The 22,401-nt window shown below is 67.7% G+C and overlaps 1 protein-coding gene across 1 annotated transcript; it reads left to right on the top strand.

The window, feature by feature from the left end:
- Positions 1–1,875: 1,875 nt before the first annotated feature.
- SYT7 (synaptotagmin 7) lies at positions 1,876–22,107 on the top strand. The gene is made up of 13 exons (XM_075048678.1): positions 1,876–2,026; positions 4,566–4,669; positions 6,964–7,043; positions 8,703–8,834; positions 9,438–9,653; positions 12,813–13,181; positions 15,126–15,251; positions 18,248–18,383; positions 18,888–19,158; positions 19,576–19,745; positions 20,255–20,369; positions 20,450–20,649; positions 22,003–22,107. The coding sequence occupies exons 1-13, from the start codon at positions 1,876–1,878 to the stop codon at positions 22,105–22,107; spliced, it is 2,175 nt and encodes a 724-aa protein (XP_074904779.1).
- Positions 22,108–22,401: the final 294 nt, after the last annotated feature.

The following is a 22,401-nucleotide window of genomic DNA, read 5'->3' as shown; positions in this document are numbered from 1 at the left end:
ACCGAGGTGCACGAAGCCACCAAGATGTGCAGAGCCATGGAGTTGCTTGAAGCCACCAAGATATGCAGGGCCACCGAGGTGCCCAAAGCCACCAACATGTGCAAAGCCACCAAGATGTGCAGAGCCATGGAGATGCTTGAAGCCACCAAGATATGGCAGGGCCACTGAGGTGCGTGAAGCCACCACGATGCGCAAAGCCACCACGATGCACAGGGCCACCACGACGCACAGGGCCACTTAAGTGCACAAAGCCAACGAGACAAGGACCGGTGCCACGGAAGAGCAGGGAGCAGGCTGGGGCACCGGAGGATGTCCCCAGGCTGGGCAGCCTGCGCAGGAGCGCCCGGCTCTGCCACGGCACCGGCACCCACCGCCACGGGGCTGCCTCCCTGCGCATCGCCGGTGCCGGCGCTCAGCCGCGTGTCAAATCCGTTGGCATTGGCAGTTCTCGCCGCGAGCGCCTCGCCTCCGCCGGGCCGATCTTACAGGATCTCCGGCTTACACGCCGCTTAGAGAAGAATAATCCCTCTTAGATTTCTGCGCCTCTCGCTTGTCCTCGGGTCGGGTTTTGAAGTGTTTCCTCCGCAACCACAAAGGCTGGAGCTCGCTCATGCTCTGGAGGCAGCTAATCCCGTGCCTGCAGGAGTGGCGGCTTAGGAAAGATGGGCACATAGCGGCACGCCGCCGTCGCCGCCACCGGCCCCCTCTCCCAAGCACCCGGGGGGGCCATGGGCACCGAGGGCTCTGGTGGGTGCAAGGGTTTGCCCTGCTTGGCCAACTGCATGGGTCCCCCATGCAACGGTGCATGCTCGCAGGAGGGTGTCTGGACGGGGACCCTCTCCCTGTGCGCAGGGACCCTCTCTCCCCGGCACGGGGACCCTCTCCCCCGGCGCGGCTGGTTGCTGCTCACGCAGCGCCCCGCGAATCCCACGCTGAAGAGCTGCGGCGCTAACGAGGCGGGTAATCCCCTCATCAATAACCGGCTGTAAAAGTGGAATTATATCCCATCAAGCGGCATTGAATACTGATGGAACAGCTGCAGGGCCGCGACGCTGTGCCACCCCCTTCCCCAGCCTCCGCAGCCGTCCCCGGCGGCGGGTGCGAGGGGATGGGGAGACCCGAGACCCGGTGCCCCCGTGGTGCCTCAAGCCCTTTGTACCCTCCAAGGGTGGGCACCAGGTCTCCAACGCACGGAGCAGCCCCTCGCTGTGCTCTTGGGATGAGGCAGGACCAGCGAAGGGCAGGTGTGATTTGGGGGGGGGGAGGCATGCAGCTGCAGGGACCCCAGGGCAGGGGGTGCTGACCCCCCCAATGGATGGGGCTGAGGTCCCACCGCTGCCATCTCGCACGCTCCCGGCTATAGCCGTGCTGGCAGAGCAAAGAGATTTATGGCAAGTGGCGGGGAAGGAGGGGGCAGAGGCGGCAGTAAACAAGCACCGTGTTTGTCACCCGCTCTCGGAGCCGCGTCCCTGTGCACGCTGCGGCCACGCAGCTCCCCGTGGCCCCTCCAGCCCCTCGGTGCCCCCGTGCCCACGGCCGCCCTCCCCGCGGCATCCCCATGCCAAGCATCCCAACTAGGGAGTTGATGCTGCCGGCACGGGGACCCCACGCAACACCCCAGGGCAGGGGACAAGCCAGGAGCTCCGCTCCGCTCGGCTTCTCTAATTAACCAGTGCTAATTGCCCGGAAAACAAGTCATTTAAATCATGCTGAGGGCAGCAGTAGCCGGGGGGGGGGACCAGCATCTCTCCCCCAGCCCTGGGGACACGGCCAGCATGGGCTGAGGGACGTGTGTCCCCCCCAGGGAGGGCTGGCACCCGCCTGTGCACAGGGACCCGCGTGGCTGAGCCTGGAGGTCGCTGGGGGCTAACAGCCATGCCGTCGGGAAGCCCCCAGCGTCTCGCCGTGGACCCCCCAACCCCCCGGACAGGCGAGGTCCCCGCTGGCGTAACCGTCGGGCTCACCGGGGGATGCCAGGCTTGGGGCTGCGGTGGCAGCTTGGCGCGGGGAATTCGGCCAGGGGCAGGTACTACGCGTGGGAAGCGGCACGCACCCACGTCCCTCTCCAGCCCCTTGGGGGACAGCGTCCGGACGCCGCGCTGGCTTTCTCCTTCCTAAGCAGGGTAATCCCTCGCTTGTGCCGTGCCAGCACCTCTGCGGGCAGCGCTCATCCCTTCCCCTCGCCTTCTCCCCTTTGATTTCCCTCTCGGCAGATTACATTGAGGATGAACTTGACCCCGCGAGGACCGAAGCATCTCTTGAAGCTCCGGGCTAAGCCCGGAGGGGTTACGGTGGGGGTCACTCTCACCGCAGTCATTAGCATGCCTCTCGGCCAGGCAGGGCACCCTGCTTTCGGCATGTCACGGTGTCCCCAGGCAGGCATCAGGGCTGCGGGGGGCACAAGACGGGGGTGAGCTGGCGTTTCGGGGGGCAGAGGAAGGCTCACCCCGATTCCTAGCCACGCCAGCCTGCCCGGTTAGCCCACGGGCCAAACTTGAACCGGTCGGGGTCCCGCGCTGCCGCGAGCTGAGCATCCCAAGGGGGGGCTGCCCCAGCCCTCCCCGCCGGCACGGCTGCTTTACATCCCCCCAGCAGCTTATCTAGCTCGGGTTTATAAATGTTTGAAATTAAGGGCTGGTCCCAAATTCCCTCCTAGGCAACAGTTGCTAAGCGAGTTTTATACACAGGCTCCTCGTGACCGAGGAGCGATGGAGGGGCCCCCCTCGCTGGGTTTGGATGGAGGGAGCACGTGTGCCGGTTGGCTACGCCGCTGGCAGGGGGGCTGGCCGTGGCCCAGGAGCCGGGACCCCCCCAGCCCTGTGCCCCAAAACCCCTCGGGGTGACTTCACCACCCTCCTGCCCCCTCCAACCCACCCTGGCAGGGGGTCAGCACCAGCCCTGCGGCTGCTCGAGGGGCTTTTATAAAACTCCCCTTTATTGCCACCATCCCCTTTGCTTCTCTTTTTTATTCTGCCGGAGGCCACGGGGCTGCCGGTGCTGCGGCCGCTCTGGCACCCATCTGCACGCCGGGGTGGGAGCGGGATGCCGGCGGCACCGGGGACCCCGCCACGTGCCGCGGAGATGCCTGAGCCCCCAGTCCGGCCGCCCCAGTCTGACTCACCCCAGCCTCTGAGCCGCTGGCAAATTTCATTACAATAACAAGGTCTGCGGGCGAATTAATTATTAACGATTATTGTTTAATATTTATACTGCAGTAGAGCTACAGGCGGGCTGCTCCGGCCTCACCGCTTCCCACCGCCGGCTGTGGTTCGAACGATGGTCTGTCCCGATCGCGGGGTGCAGAGCTGGCTGCGGGGTCCCCACAAGGATGCCGCGGTGGAGGGTCCTGCCAGGGGATGGGGCTGAGCGGGACTGGGGGTCCCACTGGACCCCCCCCGCAAGCCACCTTGGGTCCCTATTAATCCTCCCACGGTGCCAGGGCCATCACGCTTGCTGGCAGCATGGCCATGAGCGCGGCGGCTGTGCCGGGGCTGTCGGGTGCCGGGGACACCCTGTGCCGGGGCAGGGGCCGTGGGGGGAGGCAGGGCAGGTCCCTCGGGGGCTGGTGGGGAATTTTGCCGCCCACGGGACTGGTCGGGTGCAGGAGGGGAGCAGGGTGGGTGGGGGATGCCTGCCTGGCCCCATAACCATCCCCAGCACCCTTGGGGGGGTGATGCTGGAGCGGCAGAGGGGTCTACCCCCACTTTGGGGGTCCCCTAGTTTGTCCCCGTGGCCAGGCTGGGGAGGAAGCCCTCCTCAGCACCTCCTGTCCCTTCCAAGCACCCGCACTGCCATTTGGGATAAATCTGTGTGGATCTGGCTGACCCAAAGAGGGAAATGCTATGGTGGGGTGGCTGTGGGGCACTGATGGAAAGGTCATGGATCCAGCAAGGAAAATGGGGATGGCTTGTCTGGAGGGGATGGGAAGAGGGAAGGGGATGGGATGGGGAAGGAGAAGGGGAAGAGGAAGAGGTGGGGAAGAAGAAAGGAAAGGGAAAGAGAATGGAGAAGGTGAAAGGATGGGGAAGGGATGGGGATGGGGAAGAGATGGGCATTAGGAAGGCAAAGAGGAAGGGGAAGAGGAAAGGGGAAGGGATGGGCAAGGGGAAAAGTTGGCAATTAGGGAGGCAAAGGGGAAGGGGAAGCAACACAAAAGAACAGCCATGGTGCTGAGACGCTGTGGCAGGAGCTGCGGGTGGCGCGTGGTGATGCCGTGACCTTTGCCGGACACGCCAGCGCTCCCAGGGTGCCGGCAGAGATTAAAGCCTTTGCTCTGTTCCAACCTGAGCTCCCGGGGAGCGCTGGGGGCCCGGGGCATCCCACTGGGAGCCCGGAGACAGCAGAAGGGGCTGGTGGGGGACACACACCACCGGGCCGGGGCGTTCCGTATGACGGGGTTGGAGCCTGTTAGCTGGACCACATTCCCCCTGTTTGCCCTTGCCTGTTCTTGCCCAGCTCTCCCTGGGTGCTGTGTGGGGTGCTGTAGTCATGCCCACCCCAGGGACACCCCCGAGCCCCCTCCCTGTCCCCTCGCTGAGCGGCGGCTCTGCTCTGCTTCCCCGCAGGGGCTCCCTCCCGCGACGTCCTCCTCGTCTCAGCCATCATCACCGTCAGCCTTAGCGTCACCATCGTCCTCTGCGGGATCTGCCAGTGGTGCCAGCGCAAACTGGTAAGTGTCCCCGCGACGGCTGGGTGCCCGGGGTGGGGAGTGGGTACGGGGCATCCCTCCTCCCTTCCCAGGGTCCTGGGGTGTGCTGTGACGGGGGTCCCGGCCACCCTTTGCCCCTGGGTGATGGCTGGGGTGGGGGTCCCGCTGGGTGGGGGGCAATGCCCATCACCGGGGCAGCGGGGCAGCGGGGCTGCCGGCAGGCAGAGGCAGTTGCCGAGAGCGGTTTGCGGCGGGTGGCGGCTGCAGCTTTTATTTTGCTCTTTAGGAGACGTGATAATTAAATGTTTGGGCGAAACTGTTTGTGCGGCATAAAGGGAAGTTTCCAAATACATATATATATATTTGTGACGAGCGGTAACGATCTGGCCCCTGTCCTGCTGGGCTCGCTCCTGCCTGGAAGAGCCCCGCGGGAAGGCAGCCAGCCTGTCCCCGGCAGCACCGGGCACCGTAAACCGGCCCCACCGCCCGCTGTGCCCCCCACCCCAGCACCCCAACACCCCCGGGACACCCGGCTTCCCTCCCCGAGCCCCACTGCTGCGGGAGGGCCTTTGGCTTGGGACAACGCTCCATCCTGCTCTGCAGCCTTCCTCCTCCTCCTCCTCCTCTTCCCAGAGCAAGCCCGGCACCAGGATCCGGCCGCGTGCTCGGCCACATTTCCTTCTCCATCAGATTCAAATCTGGGTCAAGTGCTGCGATGGCAGCAGCTCTTCCCATGCCGGAGATGCCCACCCCGGCGATGCCGGCGGTTTCGCCCCGAGCCGTGGGAAGGCGGTGTTCCCTTGGGAAGCGGAGAGGGGGATCCGGTGGGGACGAGGCAGCGTGGAGGCGGTGGAACCCGCCACGGTGTGCGGGGAGGGGAGGCGGGTGGGAAAGGGGCTTCCAAACCCGGCTGGTGCCACCCAGGGAAGGGCAGGCTGGAGAAGGAGGTGGCAGAGGGTTAAGCACCGGGGAGGAGAAGAGCGGATTGTGCTGAAGGACGAAGCTGGCAGAGGAACAAATAAGTATAAATTGGCTGGGAAGGCGTTCAGGCTGGGAATGGAAAAGCGCGTCCCGGCCGGCCCTCGACGGCGCGCGGAGCTGGAACGGCTGCGTGGGAACCGCGGCCAAACTCGCCGAGCGCCTGCCGGGCTGGCCCCCGTCTGCGTCCGCTCGGCAGCCCAGGGTTGGCTAGTGCTGGGAGAGCATGGGCCAGCAGCCGCTGCTGCCGTGTCCCCACAAGCCCTCTGCCGTGGCCGGCTGGGGACAACGCTGAGCGCAAGGGCTCAGGGCTGACTCCCTCCAGGGTGGCCCTTGGGGGTCCGAGGAGGTCGGGCATTCCTGTGCCTCCCGGCAGGATTAGCCCATGGGCATCCAAGGAAGGAGGAGATCCGGCATCCCTGCAGCTCCCGGCAGAGCGAGCCCACGGCTGTCCAAGGACACCCGTGCCGAGGGTGCAGGGAGTTCTTTGACGCAGTACTGCCGAGGAGCCGGCTCCGTGCGGAGGTGATGAGGCTGGGGAGAAGGAGAAGGGAGAAATACTCTCCGTTTCACGGGCAGGCTCCACGCAGGGCTGGCTCCTGCGGGAGGGATGCTCGCAGGTCCAGGGCCACCGTGGTGGGAGGGCTGGTCCACAACCCCAGCCTGCTCCGGCATCTGCTCCCATCCCGGCTCGGCCTCCCAGCACCTGCGCGAAGCAGCCTCCACTCCTAATCGTTTGCTAATTGGCATTAATTGCGCTCTTGTCCGCCCTGGATCGGAGCAGCACGCTGAACCCGCCGTCAGAAATCACAGCGAAGTGCCCTGATTACAAGTCCCAGTTAGGAGCGAGCGCCTGCTTCATTATCATATGGCAGCTCTTCCCTTTCGGTGGGGAAGGTGAACTCAATTAATTCAGGTTCAATTAATCCTAAAATTACCCGCTCCTCCCCCGGTGAGGCTGTGGAAGGGTACGCAGGCAGTGGCTGCTGCTCTGTCCTTGGGGCGCTGCGGGGCACGAGCCCCCCCTCTGCCCTCCGGCCCCTTGGGGACGGTGCCCGGGAGCCAGGGTGGCCAGGCCAGCATCTCCCCGGTGCCTTTGCTGGCTCGTAAGGGCCAAGGGATGAAGCTATCGGGAGTTTTGCTGCCCGGCTTGATGGGATGGAGCCTGGCCACCAGGAGGCTGTAAGGGAAAAGGGCAAAATCCAGGTCAAACCCTCCAGCTGATGGAGGTGCAGCCCCGGCGGCTCCCACCCCCGTCCTCTGCCGCGATGCTCTGTGGCTGCCGGTGCGGTGGGGGTGTCCCCGCTGCCCCCTGAAATCCCCTCTCCTCTCCGCAGGGTAAGCGTTACAAGACTTCCCTGGAGACCGTGGGAACTCCGGACTCCAGCCGAGGCCGCAGTGAAAAGAAAACCATCAAGTAGGTGCCAGGGTAGGGGGGAGAGGGGCAGGGGGCTGCGGCGCCGGGAACCTCTCTGCCCACGGGTCTGGCACAGCCGCAGCCCGCTCAGCACCCTGCCCTCTGCCACGGGCCATCCCCCAGTGGTGGGTGCCCTCCCCGCCTGGGGACCAGTGCCGAATGGGTGCCGTCCCCGCCGGCAGGGACTGCAAGGGCTGCCGGGGAGACCGAGCGATGGCTGGTTCCCACCGGCGTGCCAAAACATCGCCGATCCCTGCCCCTCCTGCAGCTGCCTGCAGGGTGGGATGGATGGGGTGGAGTTGTCCCCAGGTCCCCCAGCCCCAGTGGGAAAGGGGCTGTGGGAGACCGGGAGAGCTGGCGGGTCTCTCCAGCACCCTCTGGTACCTCTCCTGGCTCACCCACCGAGCTGCGGGCATGACCAGACGGAGCCACGGGGACCTCAGCACGGGTGTCCCCAGGGAGGTCTTGGGTCTGGGCATGCAAAGCCTGAGCCCTGTCCCCCCGATGGAGCCCTCCCTGGCCCCGCTGCCTGCGTGGCTGGCACGGCTCTGCAGACCCCCGGCATCGGGGACGCGACGGTGAAAGGAGAGAGGAACCGGGGCGTCTCACGGCGCTGGGTAGGGAGTGAGGTGGGGGGTTGGCTGCCGAAGGCGGGGGGGGGCTCTCCCGGGCACCCCGGCTCCAGCTCTGTCCTCCGCACCCCCTGGCACCCCCCCGGGGCTCTTGAGGGGAGCCAGGGCCGGACCACCAGGAGGGAAATAGCCCCCTGCCTGCAGTAAGGCTATTGCAAACCTCCTCCCTTGGCTGGCCCGGCCTCCTGCCCAGGGTGTTATTGGGGTGCAGGCGTCTGGGGCTGCCTCGGGCACCCCTCCACCTGGGCACAGCCTGGCCAGCTGCTCCTGGCCACGCCGGCGCTGGGACCGGAGCGGGAGGCACATCCCCTCCCGACGGTACAGCACACGCGGCTTTCCCTCCCCAGCTCCGGCAGGGTCCGTGCAGCCGGGCTCGGCGCCGAGCCGCAGGTGGGCATCGACGAGGGGTTGCGAGGGGTGGGCACCGGAGGCTTTTCAAATCCCCCAGCGCCGGCAGGGAGCTGCTCGGCTCCACAACCCCTGGCACGCAGCTCGGGCTGGGCAACAGGGCGCTGCGGGCAGGTTGCCGGAGCCGGGAGGTTCAGGGTCCGTGCCGGCAGCGGGCTGGTTCGGCAGGAGGGGACCCGGAGGGGGCTCCGACACGCGGCAGCGTCCCGGTTAACCGAGCAGCGTGCGCTTCCAGGACCCGGCCGTTGAGGAGGCGAGGACGCACAGGCACACGTGCCGAGGATGCACGGACACGCGTGCCGGGGACGCCGTGCCGGCACCGTGCTCGCTGGCCCCTCTCTAACCCCGCACCATCCTTCTCTCCTTCCCAGCTGGTGGAGCCGCCCGCTCCTGTCTCTCCGCAGCTCTGCCCTGCTCCGTCCATCCGTCCGTCTGTCCGTGTGTGTGTGTATGTGTGTGTGTCGGTGTCTGAGGGGTGGGCAGCCGCGCGCCCCGTCTCTCTCCGCAGGATCCCGGCGCTCCGGGGGCGGAGGGCTGCTTTTCCTCCCCTCTCGCAGGAATTCAGCTTCTCTCTCTTGTATTTCCCTTTTCTTTCTCCCCTGGTCTCCGGCCGCTGTAGCGATCTAGACAGAGACTTTTGGAATAACAATGACAACACAGTGCAGCAGAAATGGAGCTCCTACCCTCCCAAGGAGTTTATACTAAACATTTCACCTTACGCCCCGTACGGTGATCCGCGGCTTTCCCTCAAGTGAGTCTCTCCTTACCGGGTTTGCTCCGTGTAGTGAGTATATGGGCAGCACCCACTCGCCTTCCTCCCCCTCCTCCTCCTCCTCCTCCTCCCGGGCTCCCCGCACGCCACCCCATGGGCAGCCCCATGGAGACGAGCAACCCCTCCTTCCCGCTCCCCCCCGGGGGCGGCCGGGGCCGCGGCGGGTCCCCCCACCTCGCGGCGGCGCAGGACGGGGTTGCGCGTTGGGGGCACCCACTCGGCGCGGGGACGGGTCCCCACCGGGGATGGGCTGCCGGCGAGCGGGACCCCCCGCCCTGACCCTCGCCCTCCTCCCCCCTTTATTTTGGACGGTTTTGCCGAGGCCCCCCCCCCCCCGCGCACACCCCCCTTTTCCCACCCCGGCCAGGACCCCTTTTCTTTTGCAGTGCTGATGTCTCTCTCTCTCTCTCTGTCTGTCTGTCCGTCTCTTGTCCGTCTGTCCCCCTCCGGCTCTCTCCCCCCTCCCCTCGTACCCCCCAACCCCTCTCAAAACGGCTCCCCCCTCCTTCCACGTCCGTCCGTCCGTCCGTCCGGCTCCCTTCGTGTCTGTCTTGGGGGGGTCCGGCCGCCGACCCGGCCCAGTGGCTCTCTGTTATCAGGGGCCAAGCTGACGGCATCGGCCGCCGCGGGGTTGGCGGGGGAGCGCGATGGCCGCCCCGGGGAGAAGCAGCGGCTCGGCGAGGACGGCATGAGGAGCAGCGTCTCTGCCCACAGCGAGCCCGGCACGGGGAAGGCGGCGCGAGGCCGCTGGCACACGGTGCAGAGCCACTTGGCCGCAGGGAAGCTCAGCCTGTCCAAGTGAGTGAGCACGCACGGGCCGGCACGGCACCCCGGCACGCGCCCCTGCCACCGCCGGCGTGCCCGGGGAACCCGCTCCCCTTCGCGGGCCGCGCTCGGACGGGGGCCGCCGAGAGATTCCCCCGGCCCACCGCGCCGAGGGAGGCGAGGAGCTGCCCAGGCCCCCCCCCCGGCGGTGTTTCGGCGGCGTTTCGGCTCGGGGGGAGCGGAGGAGGGGGCTGCGGGGCTCAAGCCCCAGCCGGGCAGGAGGAGCGCCTTCGGGTGCTGTCCCCGGCGCATTTCCAGCACCGCGGCTTTGCCCGATGCCGGTGGGAAGCAGCTCGGCATCGCCGGCGAGGGTCCCCGGGGCAGGGAACACCATCGTAGTGACGGCCCGATGGCAGGAGCTGCTCTCCCACGTCCCCACGGCTGGGATGCAGCCGTTAGGGACGGCGCGTGGCATCGCCAGCCTCTTCCCTCCACGGTGCTGACCCACGGCACAGCCACGAGACCCGGCGCCAACACCTCGCTTGCGGTTCCACCACCCGGTGCCGGGGGAGAGTTGGGGAAAGTCGGGGGTTTATCAGATTTAGGGGAAAACCAGAGCTTTGGCGCATTCCGCAGGGCTCGTGGTGCAGGCGGGCTGGGCGGGGGTCTCGGCGAGACCCTCTGCTGCTGGCAGCGACCGTAGCTCTGCCGGGGGAGATGGCGGTGATTTATCTGGCGGTGGGCTCCGTCCTGCGTTTCTGGTCTCTGCTCCGGTTCCCTGCGCCGGGACGCAGCAGCCTCCGATTGCGCGGCAGCCCGAGCGCTGTGCTGCCGGCAGAGCAGCCGGCAGGTCCCGGCGGCGGCCCCGGTACCCGCGGAGAGGTCGGTGGTGATGGCAAAGGTGCTTCCCCAGGGCTGGCGTGCCTCATCCCAGCTGCTTCTTCCAGCCTTGGTGGGGAGAAAACCTTTCCAAAAGCAAAAGGCCAGTCCTGCTGCCTTGGACAAATCCCAGATGCCTCCTGGAGCCCCAAAGATTGGTGTCCCCAGTGTTCAGAGCCACGGCCGCCCATTTGGCGTGATGTTGGTGTGCTCCGTCTCGGCTGCGGGGAGGCGAGAGGGAGAGGCGAGGAAGGGGGGTAGCTGTGCAGCTTTCAGCCATGCTCCGTCTCAGCGGAGAAGCGAAACCCGCTGGGAGCCCGGGCTCCTCCGGCGGGATGTGCGAAGGCCGGCTAAGAAAAGGCGTCGCGCAGCTGCCGTGCCGAGAGCCGTGGACGCGCGCCCGCGCGCCGCTCGGCACCTCCGCTCCCGCTGACTCACGGCCGGGCTGTGCCGGCAACCATGCCGCATCGGCTGGGGCAGCACCGGCGCGGCGATGGGCTCTGCTGTCCCGGCTGGTAGCTCCAAAGCCCCGAGGGGCTGGGAAGCCGGACAGACGGACGACGGATGGACGGCCGCCGCGGAGCGCTGGGCTGGCGCAGGCGGCGAGGGCAGAGTTAAGGGGATGTGGAAGGTGCCGGTGAAGCATCCTGCCTTTCGGCATCTCTTTTGCGCAGAGGCTTCGGGTTTGGGGGTGTTCGTGGGGGACCACGCTGGGGGTCCAGCTGCTGTACCCCTCCCCTGGTACTGGGGGGGGGACACAGGCGCGGGCAGGGTGTGCGGGCAGGGCGTGCGGGCAGGGCGTGCTGCCGCCTGGCACGGTGCTGGCAGGAGCTCGCGCCTCCAGCTGGCGCCGGGCCGAGAGGAGCCAGATTTAGTTTCCTGTGACTGAGAGGTTGTAAATTGAACTAATTTAGGATTTGATAGGAAAACGAAAGGAGGTCGGCAGCAGGCGCGGGGGTGGGTGGCGCAGTGCCCGGGCAGTGCCCCGCGTGCCTCCGGCCCTGGCCGTGGGGCCAGATCCGTCCCAGCTCTCCGCTCCTCTCAACTTCCCTCCCTCTTCTCTCTCTTTCTCTCACCTTTCACTCTTTCTTCACCTCTTTTTTTTCTTTTTTTTTTTTTTAAGCTATTTATCCTTCCCCCCTCCCTCTCTGTCCCCCCGCTGCTGGCAATGCACGACGGCACAGCTTCGCCACGCGGTTTCAGCCGGCACCCCGGCCGGCCTCAGGCAGCGCCGGGACCGGGGTAAGGTCGTCGGCCGCTGCTGAAGGCAATTCCCCGGTGCCAGGCGGGGCGGTGGTCCCAGGGGGGTCCCTGCCCTCATGCATCGAGGACCCCTGAGGGTTTTCGCCCGGCTGGCTTGACCCCCTGGTCTCGCAGCCACCAGCTTTGCAGGCTGCCATGGGCATCGGCGCCATGCCCGGGGCTCCTGCCCGGCTGCATGGACCGTGCCGCGCATGTGCTGCCGCCCCGGCGCGGGGCCGGCTGCATGGCCAGCGACGGGCATCGCCGCTTCCCCCGCCGGCCCCTCGCCTGCTCTTCCCTCTCCGCCGGCCAGACGAAGCCCGTCTGCCCAGAGCCGGGCTTCTCCACGCTCCCAGTCCCGCCGGGGCCATGTCCCCATCGCCTCCCATCCCACGATCGGGGGGCGGGGGGGCTGGGAGCACGGCCGGACTCCCACCCCAGTGGGGTCCCTCTCCACTGGCAGCCTGCCTTGGCCCTGGGGACACCCGGCTCGCCGGCACGCCACGGCCACGGTGGGCTCGGCCCCTCCATCGCCGCGGGAGCCCCCAGCCGGCGCGGTCCTGCGAGGCGAGGGATGCTGAGACCCGGCGGTGCTGGCGGCTGGGTGCTGGGCTGGGAGGGACGGGGACGGGGACGGGGACGGGGCGGGCTGGCCGGCGGCACGTGAGCGGGCGCCGCGGGATTCGCCTTCACGCAGCAGCCTAATTAGCTCGCAGACGAGGTCGGCCGGCGTGCTGGGAAGGCGCCGGCTGCACGGCAGCCGCAGGAGCGGGAGGGCACCCAGCCGGCCGGGTGCCACCGTGCCGCGGCCGAGACCCCCCCCGGCAGCCCGGGAGGGGACCCGGGAAGCAGGACGGGCGAGATGGCGGCAGCGCGAGAGCCCCGCGCTGCCGGCGAGGCCGAGCCGCGGGCGAGAGGCAGAGGAACCGGTCGCTGCATCCGCTGGCCCCTGCCGGAGCGCTCCCTGCGCTGGGGCATCTTCTCTCTAACTCTCTTCTTTTCCTTCCTCCAATTTTGCCCCTTCACCTTCTTCTCCTTTCTCTCCTCTCCTCTGCCCTTCCTCTCCCTAAGTTTCGAGGACTCCACCTTGTCCACAGCCACTACCCTTGAGTATATCCCCACCTCAGCAGGCGACCCCAAATGCCAGAGGCCCCGCACGCTCATGCGCCAGCAAAGTCTGCAGCAGCCCCTCAGCCAGCACCAACGCGCCAACCACAGCCAGCCCACCACCAGCCAGAGCCTGGGCCACCTCCAGGCCCACAGCGGCTCCTCCGCCGGCGCCGGCAACCCCCGGGGCTCCCGCGGCGGCCAGGCGCGCCAGGGCATCGCCGCCGGCTCCAAGCATCGGACAGCTGGCGGCCGGAGCCGCTCCAATCCCGGCAGCTGGGACCACATGGTGGGGCAAATCCGCAACCGCGGCTTGGACATGAAGTCCTTCCTGTAAGTGTGCGCTCTCCATCATCATCGCTCTCCCCATCGCTCTCTCCATCGCTCTCTCCTCTGCTCTCTCCTTTGCGCTCTCCATCGCTCTCCCCATCGCTCTCTCCTCTGCTTTCTCCTCTGCTCTCTCCTTTGCTCTCTCCGTGGCTCGCTCCTTTGCTCCCTCCATGGCTCTCTCCTCTGCTCTCTCCTTTACTTGCCCCGGCGCGGCTGCTCAGCTGGCACCACCTTGGGGAAACGCTGCCCATGACCATTGGGAAAAGCCGGGTCCCCTCCGGCCCCATCCTGGGGGACAGGGGCAGCTCGCCCAACCCCGGGGGCTCAGGGAAGGGTCTTGCGCGATCCCCTCAACTAGTTTTTCCCCGTGGCTTTGCCGCGGATCACCCGCCGCATCACCGGCCGGTGTGGGTGCTCAGATCCCCTTTGGAGTTCAGGGATGTTCCAGCCCGTGGGACAGCCACCGCTGTGGTCCCCAGAGAGTGACATTGCCCCAGGGAGGTGGGGGGGGGACAGCCATGCCAGCGGTGGCCCCCGTGCAGGGGTGACCGTCTGTTCTGCCCTGATATCGCAGCCTGCCAGGCTGCCTTTCGCCCAGGCTGGGAACCGCAGAGGCAGCCTGCTCGGAGCTGCCGGAGCCGTGTGATCTTTAATCTGGCTTAACCCTATCTCCTGTATCAGCGCTGGCTTTCAAACCTCAAAAAGCCGAGGACTAATCTGAGTCCTGTGCTGCCGCCGTATCTCGGCACATGACATTGTCACTCCTCTACGGAGCCGGTCCCCCCCCCCGCCTGCTCCTCCATCCTCCCCGGGGTCATCCCGCTCCCTCCTGGCCTCCGTTTGCCCCCCAGCACCCAGGGAGAGGGGATGCTCGGGTCCCGGCTGTGCTTCCCGCAGGCTGGTAGTGCTCGGGGTTGGGAGGGGGACAGGCCTGATCCTGCCCTTGTGTGAGTCAGCGCAGCACCTTCTGCATCAGAGTTAGATGGGAAAGTCCATGAGAGACACCAGTTTGGCTGCCCACCCCGCTCCTGCCTGCGCAGGCAGCCCTGGAGAGAGGGTTGAGCCTTCCTCCAGGCAGGCAGGGGCACCCTGGGGTCCCCTCCCAGTGCTGGCACCGGCCGTGACCCCCCTCCTCACCGCCAGCCGGTCGGTGCCCCTCTCGGCTCTGCCTGCCCAGCACCGTGCCACCTCTGCCTTATCTCACCGAGAGGTTGCTCGCTGGCTCCATTTGCCGGCTTCCCGATGTTGAGATGTGGCTCGTTAGCCATCCCGAGGGTCACGTTCCTCCCCGTTTACCCAGCATCGGCGCTGGTTCCAGCCTTAATTGGCGAGGGAGGGGGGAGCAGCCGCAGAGCCAGGACGTGCCGAGCCGGTGCGCCGTTTGCCCGCGGAGGAGCCGCTGCCATTTACCACCACCGCTTTCCAAAGCCATTAACTTTGCTTTTGCTCTTTACTCTGTTTACCCTCCCGCCCGCCTCCCCGGCACCGCGGCGTAAATGCGGTTACGGGCCCCCGGGGAGGCTGCGCCGGCAGCGCCGGAAAGGGGGCAAAGAGCCTCGGCCGTGGCACCGCCATCTCCTCCTCCAGGGAAGGATGCTGGGACCTCGCCCCCTTCTCACCGTCCCTCATCCCCAGCCCCTCCGGGCACCTTCTCCCCCCGTCGGCAGGACCTCGGCATCCTCCCTGCCCGGACCGGCGGCGGAGAGGGGTGGCGGTGGTACCCACGCGTGCCGGGTTGGCCGGAGCTGACGCCTTTCTCCCCACAGCCCTCTGCGCCCATGCCGGACATCGTCTCCCGCGCAGGGGTCGGCGGGCAGAGTCGGGGTCCCCCCCCTCGCCGTCGCGGGGACCGCGGGGTGCCGCCGCTCCTGCCGGTTCCCTGCCTGACGCTGTGTTCTCCTTTCTCTCTTTCTCTCTTTCCCGCCGCCTGCGGGGCCGCCTGGGCAGGGAAGGCCGGATGGTGGTGTTATCCCTGGTTTTGGGACTCTCAGAGCAAGATGACTTTGCCAATATCCCCGACCTGCAACCCGCTGGGACGCAGCCGAACCAGCCGAACGCTCAGGGGGACAAGAGGTATGAGCGAGGACGAGGGCAGTCCCGCAGGAGGAGGAGACGAGGGCCTCACCCAGGGTGGAGGAGGAGGAGGAGGAGGAGGAGGAGGAGGAGGAGGAGGCTGGCCTCGTGGAGCGCGAAGGTTGGAGCGGCACAGGGTGGCCCAGCGGGCACGGTGACATCTGCGGCTCTCCCCTGCCGGCACCCGCGGTTCTGCCTCCGGAGCGGCGGCACCGAGAGGACCCCCCGTCCCTTCCTCCTCCCTCCCTGCCCTCTCCCTCCTGCCATCCCCCGTCCCCCCCTGCCCTGGCTGCATGCTGCGGGGGGGCACACGCTCGGGAGCGGGGCGCAGGGCAAGGGAGAACCCCTGTGCCGGGAGGAGAACGGGGTGCAGGGGAGGACAAGGTTGGGGGGGGGGACGGGACACCCCGGTGACGCCGCATCGGCAGCCGAGCCTCGTCCCGTCCCAACGCATGTCTCGCGCACCGCGCTGCCGCGACCTCCAGCCCGGCGGGGACGTTTGCAGCCCGGCAGCTCCCCCGGGGACGCGGGGACATCCCTGCGGTGGCATGTCCTCAGCCCTTGCTCGAACCCCAAGGCTGAGCGGGGTGGGGGGCAGAGCAAACGCCACAGGCTGGCGGAGGGGGGGGGACGCCTACGCATTACCCCCTCCCCTCCCTTTCTCTTCCAAGCAAGCTGCGCGGCGGCACGGCACAGCCCCTCGCCTCCGGCTGCTCCCTGCCTTCCCGGGGTGCCGAAGGCTCAGCGCCGCATCTGGCACCGGCACCAGAGCCCAGCCAGCGCTCGGCCGCGGCCGTCGGCGAGGGCTGGCAGGAGCAGAGGGGCCCCGCGCTGCCGGGAGAGGGGTGTTAATCCCCTCCGGAGCGGGGAGGAGGTGTGAAGCCGGCGGGCGCTGCCTCCCCGCATGCTCGGCGTGTTAATGAACTGGCACCGTTCTCGCCCACCGGCTATTTTTACCCTGCTCGGCTTGGTTTCGCTCCATCTTTTAGCACTTCCCTCCCCGGCGTCGCGCTGCGCAGCCGGTCCCCGCCGGGAGCACCGGCCGCCGTGCCGTCCCGTGCCGGGCGACGGGACGAGGGACGCTGGGTGCCGGCCACGGGGGGTGGGTGGCTGTGCCGCAGCAAGACCCCGCTCCCCGCTTCTCGCCAGCTCGCTGGTCCGAAAGACCCATCCGGGCGCACGCATGGCCTCCCCGCCTCCATCTCCCTCCTGCTCCCCGTTCCCTCGGGACGCGGTGGGTTTGGCCGGTGGAAGGGATGAGCTCCAGCACCCTCCGCCCTCGCCTGCCCACCCGGCGCTGCCGGCCGCCCGCTCTTCTGCCTCAAAACGTCTCCTCCGTCCCCGTTTCTCAGCTTCTTCCTTCCAGCCCGTCCCCGGCGGCTCCAGCCCAGCACCTCGGCGTGTCTCCTGTCCCGGCGACTAACCGCTCTCCGTCCGTCCATCCATCCCGCTCCTCTCTCCCCTTTCCCTCCCGGCAGGCCGGCGGTGGACGATGCTACTCCTCCTCTCTCTTGCTCTTTCCCGCTCTCTCTCTCGCTGTCCGCGACCTCCGCCGGTGCGTCCCACCGCCCCGGCATCCACGGCTCCCCTGGTGCCTCCTCGCCCGACGGGCCCCACCACCGGCTCCTCCGCCTTCATCTTTGCTCTGTTTTTAACCTGACTTTGCCTCCCCAGCTACCTCAGGCTCTCCGGTCCTCCCTGGGTGCCGTCCCGCCGGGGCGGGCGAGCCGCGTATGTGTGGGTGTGCGAGAGGGCGGCCGCCCCGTGCCGCTGCGTGTGCCTCCGTCCCCATCGCCCCCAGGTCCCCCCGCAGCGTCTCCATCGGCGTGTGTCTGCGTGTGCTTGGCGCGTCGGTGGGTGTCTCGTGGCATGCGTTGTGGCTTTGCCCGCTGAGCCCGCCGCGACGCCGGGGGCCGTGCCGGCGGCGTGCTGCCCGCCGCGATGTGTCTGCGTGTGTGTGTGTGTGTGTGTGTCCCCCGGCAGCGCTGCGCCTGTCGGTCCGTCTGTCGGTTTATCACCGTGTGTCGGCTCGGGCAGGAGCCGCGGCGGGTGGGAGCGTGGGGCGCGTCGTGGGGTGCCTGTCTGTGTGCGCATCCCCTCCCTCTTGGGTCCATCTGCACCGCAGGAGCCACCCAAGGCTGCCCCATCCCCGCCGCCATGTGCCTGTGTCCCCTCTCGTCCCCCCGCATCGTGGCAGCGCGGCCTCGGTCCGTGCCCGCCCGCCTCCATCGCTGCGCTGTCTGTGTGCCCGCCGCAGCTCCCGGCTGCCCACCCTCTCGCCGGGTCTCTCCCTCCCCGGCACCATGCCCACCGGGAGCCGCCGGCACGGCCCCTCCAGACCCAGCTTCTCCAGCCAGGGTGTGCGGGGACAGCCGGGGCAGCGGTTTCGGCTGCGGGGCACCGGGAATGGGGGGGTCTCGACGGCAGAAGGAAAGGGTGGCACTTAGCACCGGGCACCGAGCCCACGCCGCAGCACGAAGCGCCCGTGGGTCAGCTAAGCACCCGGCCCCGTGCCGGGGTGGAAAGGGGCTGCGCGTGGGTGAGGCGCAGCCAAAGCCGTAGGTGCTGGTGGGAACCGGGTAGCCGCGGGGCCGGGCGTCTGTCCCCGGCATCGCCGTGGGCTCTGCGGCCGCCGGGGTTGGGACGTGGCCGGGGGGATGTGGGACATGCTCTGAGGTGCCGTGCCGCGGGTCCCAGGGCACCGGCTGGCACCCGGCCCTACCTGGTGGCGGCGTAGGCAGAACCAGTTGCCCGCACCGGCCGGGGTCCCTCTGTGCGGGGAGGCTGGTGGGCTGCAGCGGGTGGCACGCAGCCGCCGGCAGCACAGCCCCGGGCGTCCCCGCAGCCCGGTTCTGCCCGCGTCCCAGCCGGCAGCCTCCGTCGGCACAGCCCAGGCGCAGCATCCGCTGGGAGAGGGTGCCCGGGGAGCCCCTCGCTGTCTCACCCTTGGCTCTCGGCCCCTCTCCTCTAAAAGGCACTGCCTCTCTTTCCCCCAGGTTGCCGGCCGGTGGCAAGGCGGTGAACACGGCGCCGGTGCCCGGGCAGCCACCGCACGATGAGTCCGACCGCAAGACGGAGCCGCGCTCCTCCGTCTCCGACCTGGTCAACTCCCTGACCAGTGAGATGCTCATGGTGGGTGGATGGGGTGCACTGGGGATGGCATCCCACCCTGGGCACTGCCCCGGCGTCTCCTCCTGCCCGTCCCCCGGCTCTTCCCCACGCCCGCCCTGTGCCACAAGCACTCCGGCACATCGCAGCCAGCTCTGCCAAGTCCCCGTCACAGCCGGGCGCCGCAGCTGGCACAGCTCCGGCTCAGCCGAGGCGATGCGGCCGTCCCCCCAGGGCCGGCGTGAGGGAGCGGTGCCGGAGACGTGAGGGACGGGCTGTCAGAAGGAATTTGGCTAATTGGCGCTTCTCGGCCCCGGGATGCATGGCGCGGAGCCAGGAGTCGTCTGAGGCGATGGCGGGGAGCTGGGGAGAGGCTGATGCCCTCTGACAGCTCGCGGGGCTGGGGGTCGGGTGCTGGCGTGAACCGAGTTCGGGTGCTGAAACGGGGGGGGGACGGGGGTGTGCAGACCCCGCTGGTGGTCCCCTGCCGGCTCCCCGGTGCCGCGCTCACCACCCTTCTCCCCCCAGCTCTCCCCAGGCTCCGAGGACGACGAGGGCCACGACGGCGTCAGCCGGGAGAACCTGGGTCGCATCCAGTTCAGCGTCGGCTACAACTTCCAGGAGTCCACTCTGACCGTCAAGATCATGAAGGCGCAGGAGCTGCCGGCCAAGGACTTCAGCGGCACCAGCGACCCCTTTGTCAAGATCTACCTGCTCCCCGACAAGAAGCACAAGTTGGAGACCAAGGTGAAGCGGAAGAACCTCAACCCACACTGGAACGAGACCTTCCTCTTTGAAGGTAGGGGCTGGGATGGGCTGGAGTGGACTGGGGTGGGAGCGGAGCGGTCGTGGGACCCTCTGTCCTCCCTCCTGGGCTGGACCAGCTCAGCTTGAGCTGCCAGCATGGTGGCCATCGGTGATGAGACGGGTTGGCCAAGCCATCAAGGCCAGGTTGGAGGTGTTTGCTCCGCATCCCATGAAGGGGACACGGGGGGAGGCTCCTTCCCACCCCAGCAGGCACCCATGGGTGGGTGCACGCATGGGAATTAATCTGCCACCAGCCACTCGTGCCACGGTCTGCTCCCCATCCGCTGCCTTGCTACCGACATCTCCCCATCAGCGCGGGCAGCGCAGGGCAGCGCCGGCACCGGCGCCGGCACCAGGCGCTGCTCGGCATGGCCGCGACGGTTCCTCATCCTTACCGTCTCTGGCACAGGGTTCCCCTACGAGAAAGTGGTGCAGCGGGTGCTGTACCTCCAGGTCCTGGACTATGACCGCTTCAGCCGCAACGACCCCATCGGGGAGGTGTCCATCCCTCTCAACAAGGTGGACCTCACACAGATGCAGACCTTCTGGAAGGACCTGAAGCCGTGCAGCGACGGCAGCGTAAGGCCCCGCTCCCCCTCCCACCCCCTGGGGACAGTCCTCGAGGGGAGGCTACCCCTGTCCCTGTGGCGTCCCCATGGGACCACCACCCTCTTGCTACCCCAACGGGGATATTTTCTGCTTTGCGAGTAGGTTTGACACCCGATGGAGAGGTCTCTCTTCCCAAATCTTTATATTAAGGCACTAAGTAGCCCAAAGCCAGTGTCTCATTTTGGGTCAAAACAAGCCATTGCAGGTAGACCTAGAATGAAAGTTTTCTTTTTTTTCTTGCCTCCAGCAAGACCAGCAAATGTCCCACTGGGGGTGGCCCTGTTTCCTCCCGCCCTGATTTTCCATGCAGCCCCAAAGTCCACCCTTGGGACAGCTCTGGGGGGATCCCAGCCCAGCAGCCCGCTCCCGTGGTGGGACATGGGGGCTTTGGGTGTCCCGTCAGGGCTTGGGCTGGGTGCCGCAGCAAGGGGCGGGTGTTTTTTGGGGTGCCCACCTAACGACCTCCCCGGGTCCCGCAGGGAAGCCGTGGGGAGCTGCTGCTGTCGCTGTGCTACAACCCCTCCGCCAACTCCATCGTGGTGAACATCATCAAAGCGCGTAACCTCAAAGCCATGGACATCGGGGGCACGTCAGGTACGAGCTCTGGCTCCTGCCACGCTGGGCATCGCTGCCCGACGCCCAGCCAGGGCTGAGAGCATCTCCTCTCCCCCCAGACCCCTACGTGAAGGTGTGGCTGATGTACAAGGACAAGCGGGTGGAGAAGAAGAAGACAGTGGTCATGAAGCGGTGCCTGAACCCCGTCTTCAACGAGTCCTTCGCCTTCGACATCCCTACGGAGCGGCTGCGCGAGACGACCATCGTCATCACCGTCATGGACAAGGACAGGCTGAGCCGCAACGACGTCATCGGCAAGGTGGGTCCCGCGGCTGGGGGGGGACCCCAGCAACGTGTCCTGCCGAGGGGTGGCAGCCGGGGGACAGCCAGGTCCCTGCCTGATGGCTACTGGTGCCATCTCAAGCTGGAGGGGAAGGTCGAGCGTGGCGGGGACCCTTCGTGCTGGCTTTCCCCGGCCATCTCCGGTGCCGGCCGCGGTGTGCGGCGGCGAGGACTCACCCCGCACAAGCCGGGAGACGATGCGGTGGCCCCAATCCAGCGTGGCGATGCCCTGCGCCTTCCACCACGCCATGCTGCGGCACAGCCTGCACCGGGGTGAGCTTCAACTTGCCAAAAGTCTATTTATAGCGAGGCAAAAATCGAAGTCCCTGACGGCTCCCGTGTGCCGCGGCGGCAGGTAGAGCCGGAGCTCCCCCACCGCGCCGCGGCGGCACCGTCCCCGGCTGCGGGAGAGCAGGAACTCAACCGGGGGTCCCCGGGGTCCGTGTCTGCCTCTGGACAGACCACAGCCCCTGTCCCCACGCTGGGATTACCCACCGCCTCCCGATGACAGGAACGGAGGAATTCATCCCCTCTCGATTTGATATACTTTAAAACCATCCAGCTCTCCGCTCGTTAGGATAACGATGACAAACGAGCGCAGTAATCTCTGTTATTACTGCTCACCGCAGAGAATCGATGATCCCCAAACGCAGCGCTGTGATCAAGCAAACACAGGGATTGGGATAAACCTGGGAGGGGGCGGCCGCAGCGGCTCGGCACTGTGGGCTGCCGGAGAGGGGCAGAGATGCCGGCATCCCCGGCGTGGGCACAGCCCAGAGGGCACATCACCGGTGGCACGGGCACGGTTGTGCCCAAAGCCCAATGCCAGCCAGCGGGCCGGATGGACGGACGGACAGACAGTGCCCGTGATGTCTCCGCTTTGCATTAAAGCTGCCGGGAACGTTGCGGCACGAGAGCAAAGCGGAGCTGCCGGCGGCGGAGCCGGAGGAGACGAGCGTGCCCTTCACGCCCTGGCCGCCCCGCCGTGGCCAGCAGCCTGCTAATCACTTTTGATTGCATAATTAGCAGCGAGCCCCGCTCCGGCGCTGCGATCCGCTTAGCTGGAGCAGCGGCACGGGCTCCCGGAGCTGTCAGCTGCGAGGAGGGTTGGCACGGGCGGTTTTCCGCGTCGCCGTATGGAAAATCGATGGATAAAAATAGCCCAGCGCTGCGCGGAGCCCGGGGCTGGTGCCCACGGCTGGCGGCACGTGCCCGGGGGGGAGCAGGGAGGGAAGAGGTCGAGGGGCGAAGGCGGCAGGACTGGGGAGTGGGATGGGGCTGGAGGGGCCGGGAGCGGAGCCGTGGGTCCAAGGGCTGCCTGTTCCCGCAGATCTACCTGTCCTGGAAGAGCGGCCCCGGGGAGGTGAAGCACTGGAAGGACATGATCGCCCGTCCCCGGCAGGCGGTGGCACAGTGGCACCAGCTGAAAGCCTGAGCACCCCAGGACTGAGGGGCCGGGGGTCCCCCTTCCCAGCCCCCGTCACCCCTCCGCGGGGCTCCCGGCGAGGAGCCGAGGGATCGGCGGGACAGCGGTCCGGCTCGCGGGGACCCTGCGGTAGGAGGGAGACGGAGCCCCCCGGCCCCCCGCTTTCGCCTCTCCCTGGCGCTGGGGCGTGGGGGGCACGCAGCCACCCGGGACCCCCGGCCCAGAAGGGTGCCAGAAGCGATGCCCCCCCCCCCCCCATCCCCATCCCCATCCCCGCCACCGGGCAGGACTTCTCCGAGTGCT

This window comes from Buteo buteo, chromosome 16, assembly GCF_964188355.1.
Source record: "Buteo buteo chromosome 16, bButBut1.hap1.1, whole genome shotgun sequence".
NCBI lineage: Eukaryota > Metazoa > Chordata > Aves > Accipitriformes > Accipitridae > Buteo > Buteo buteo.
Note: the sequence above shows the minus strand (reverse complement) of the source record. Positions and strands in the feature narration are given on the sequence as shown.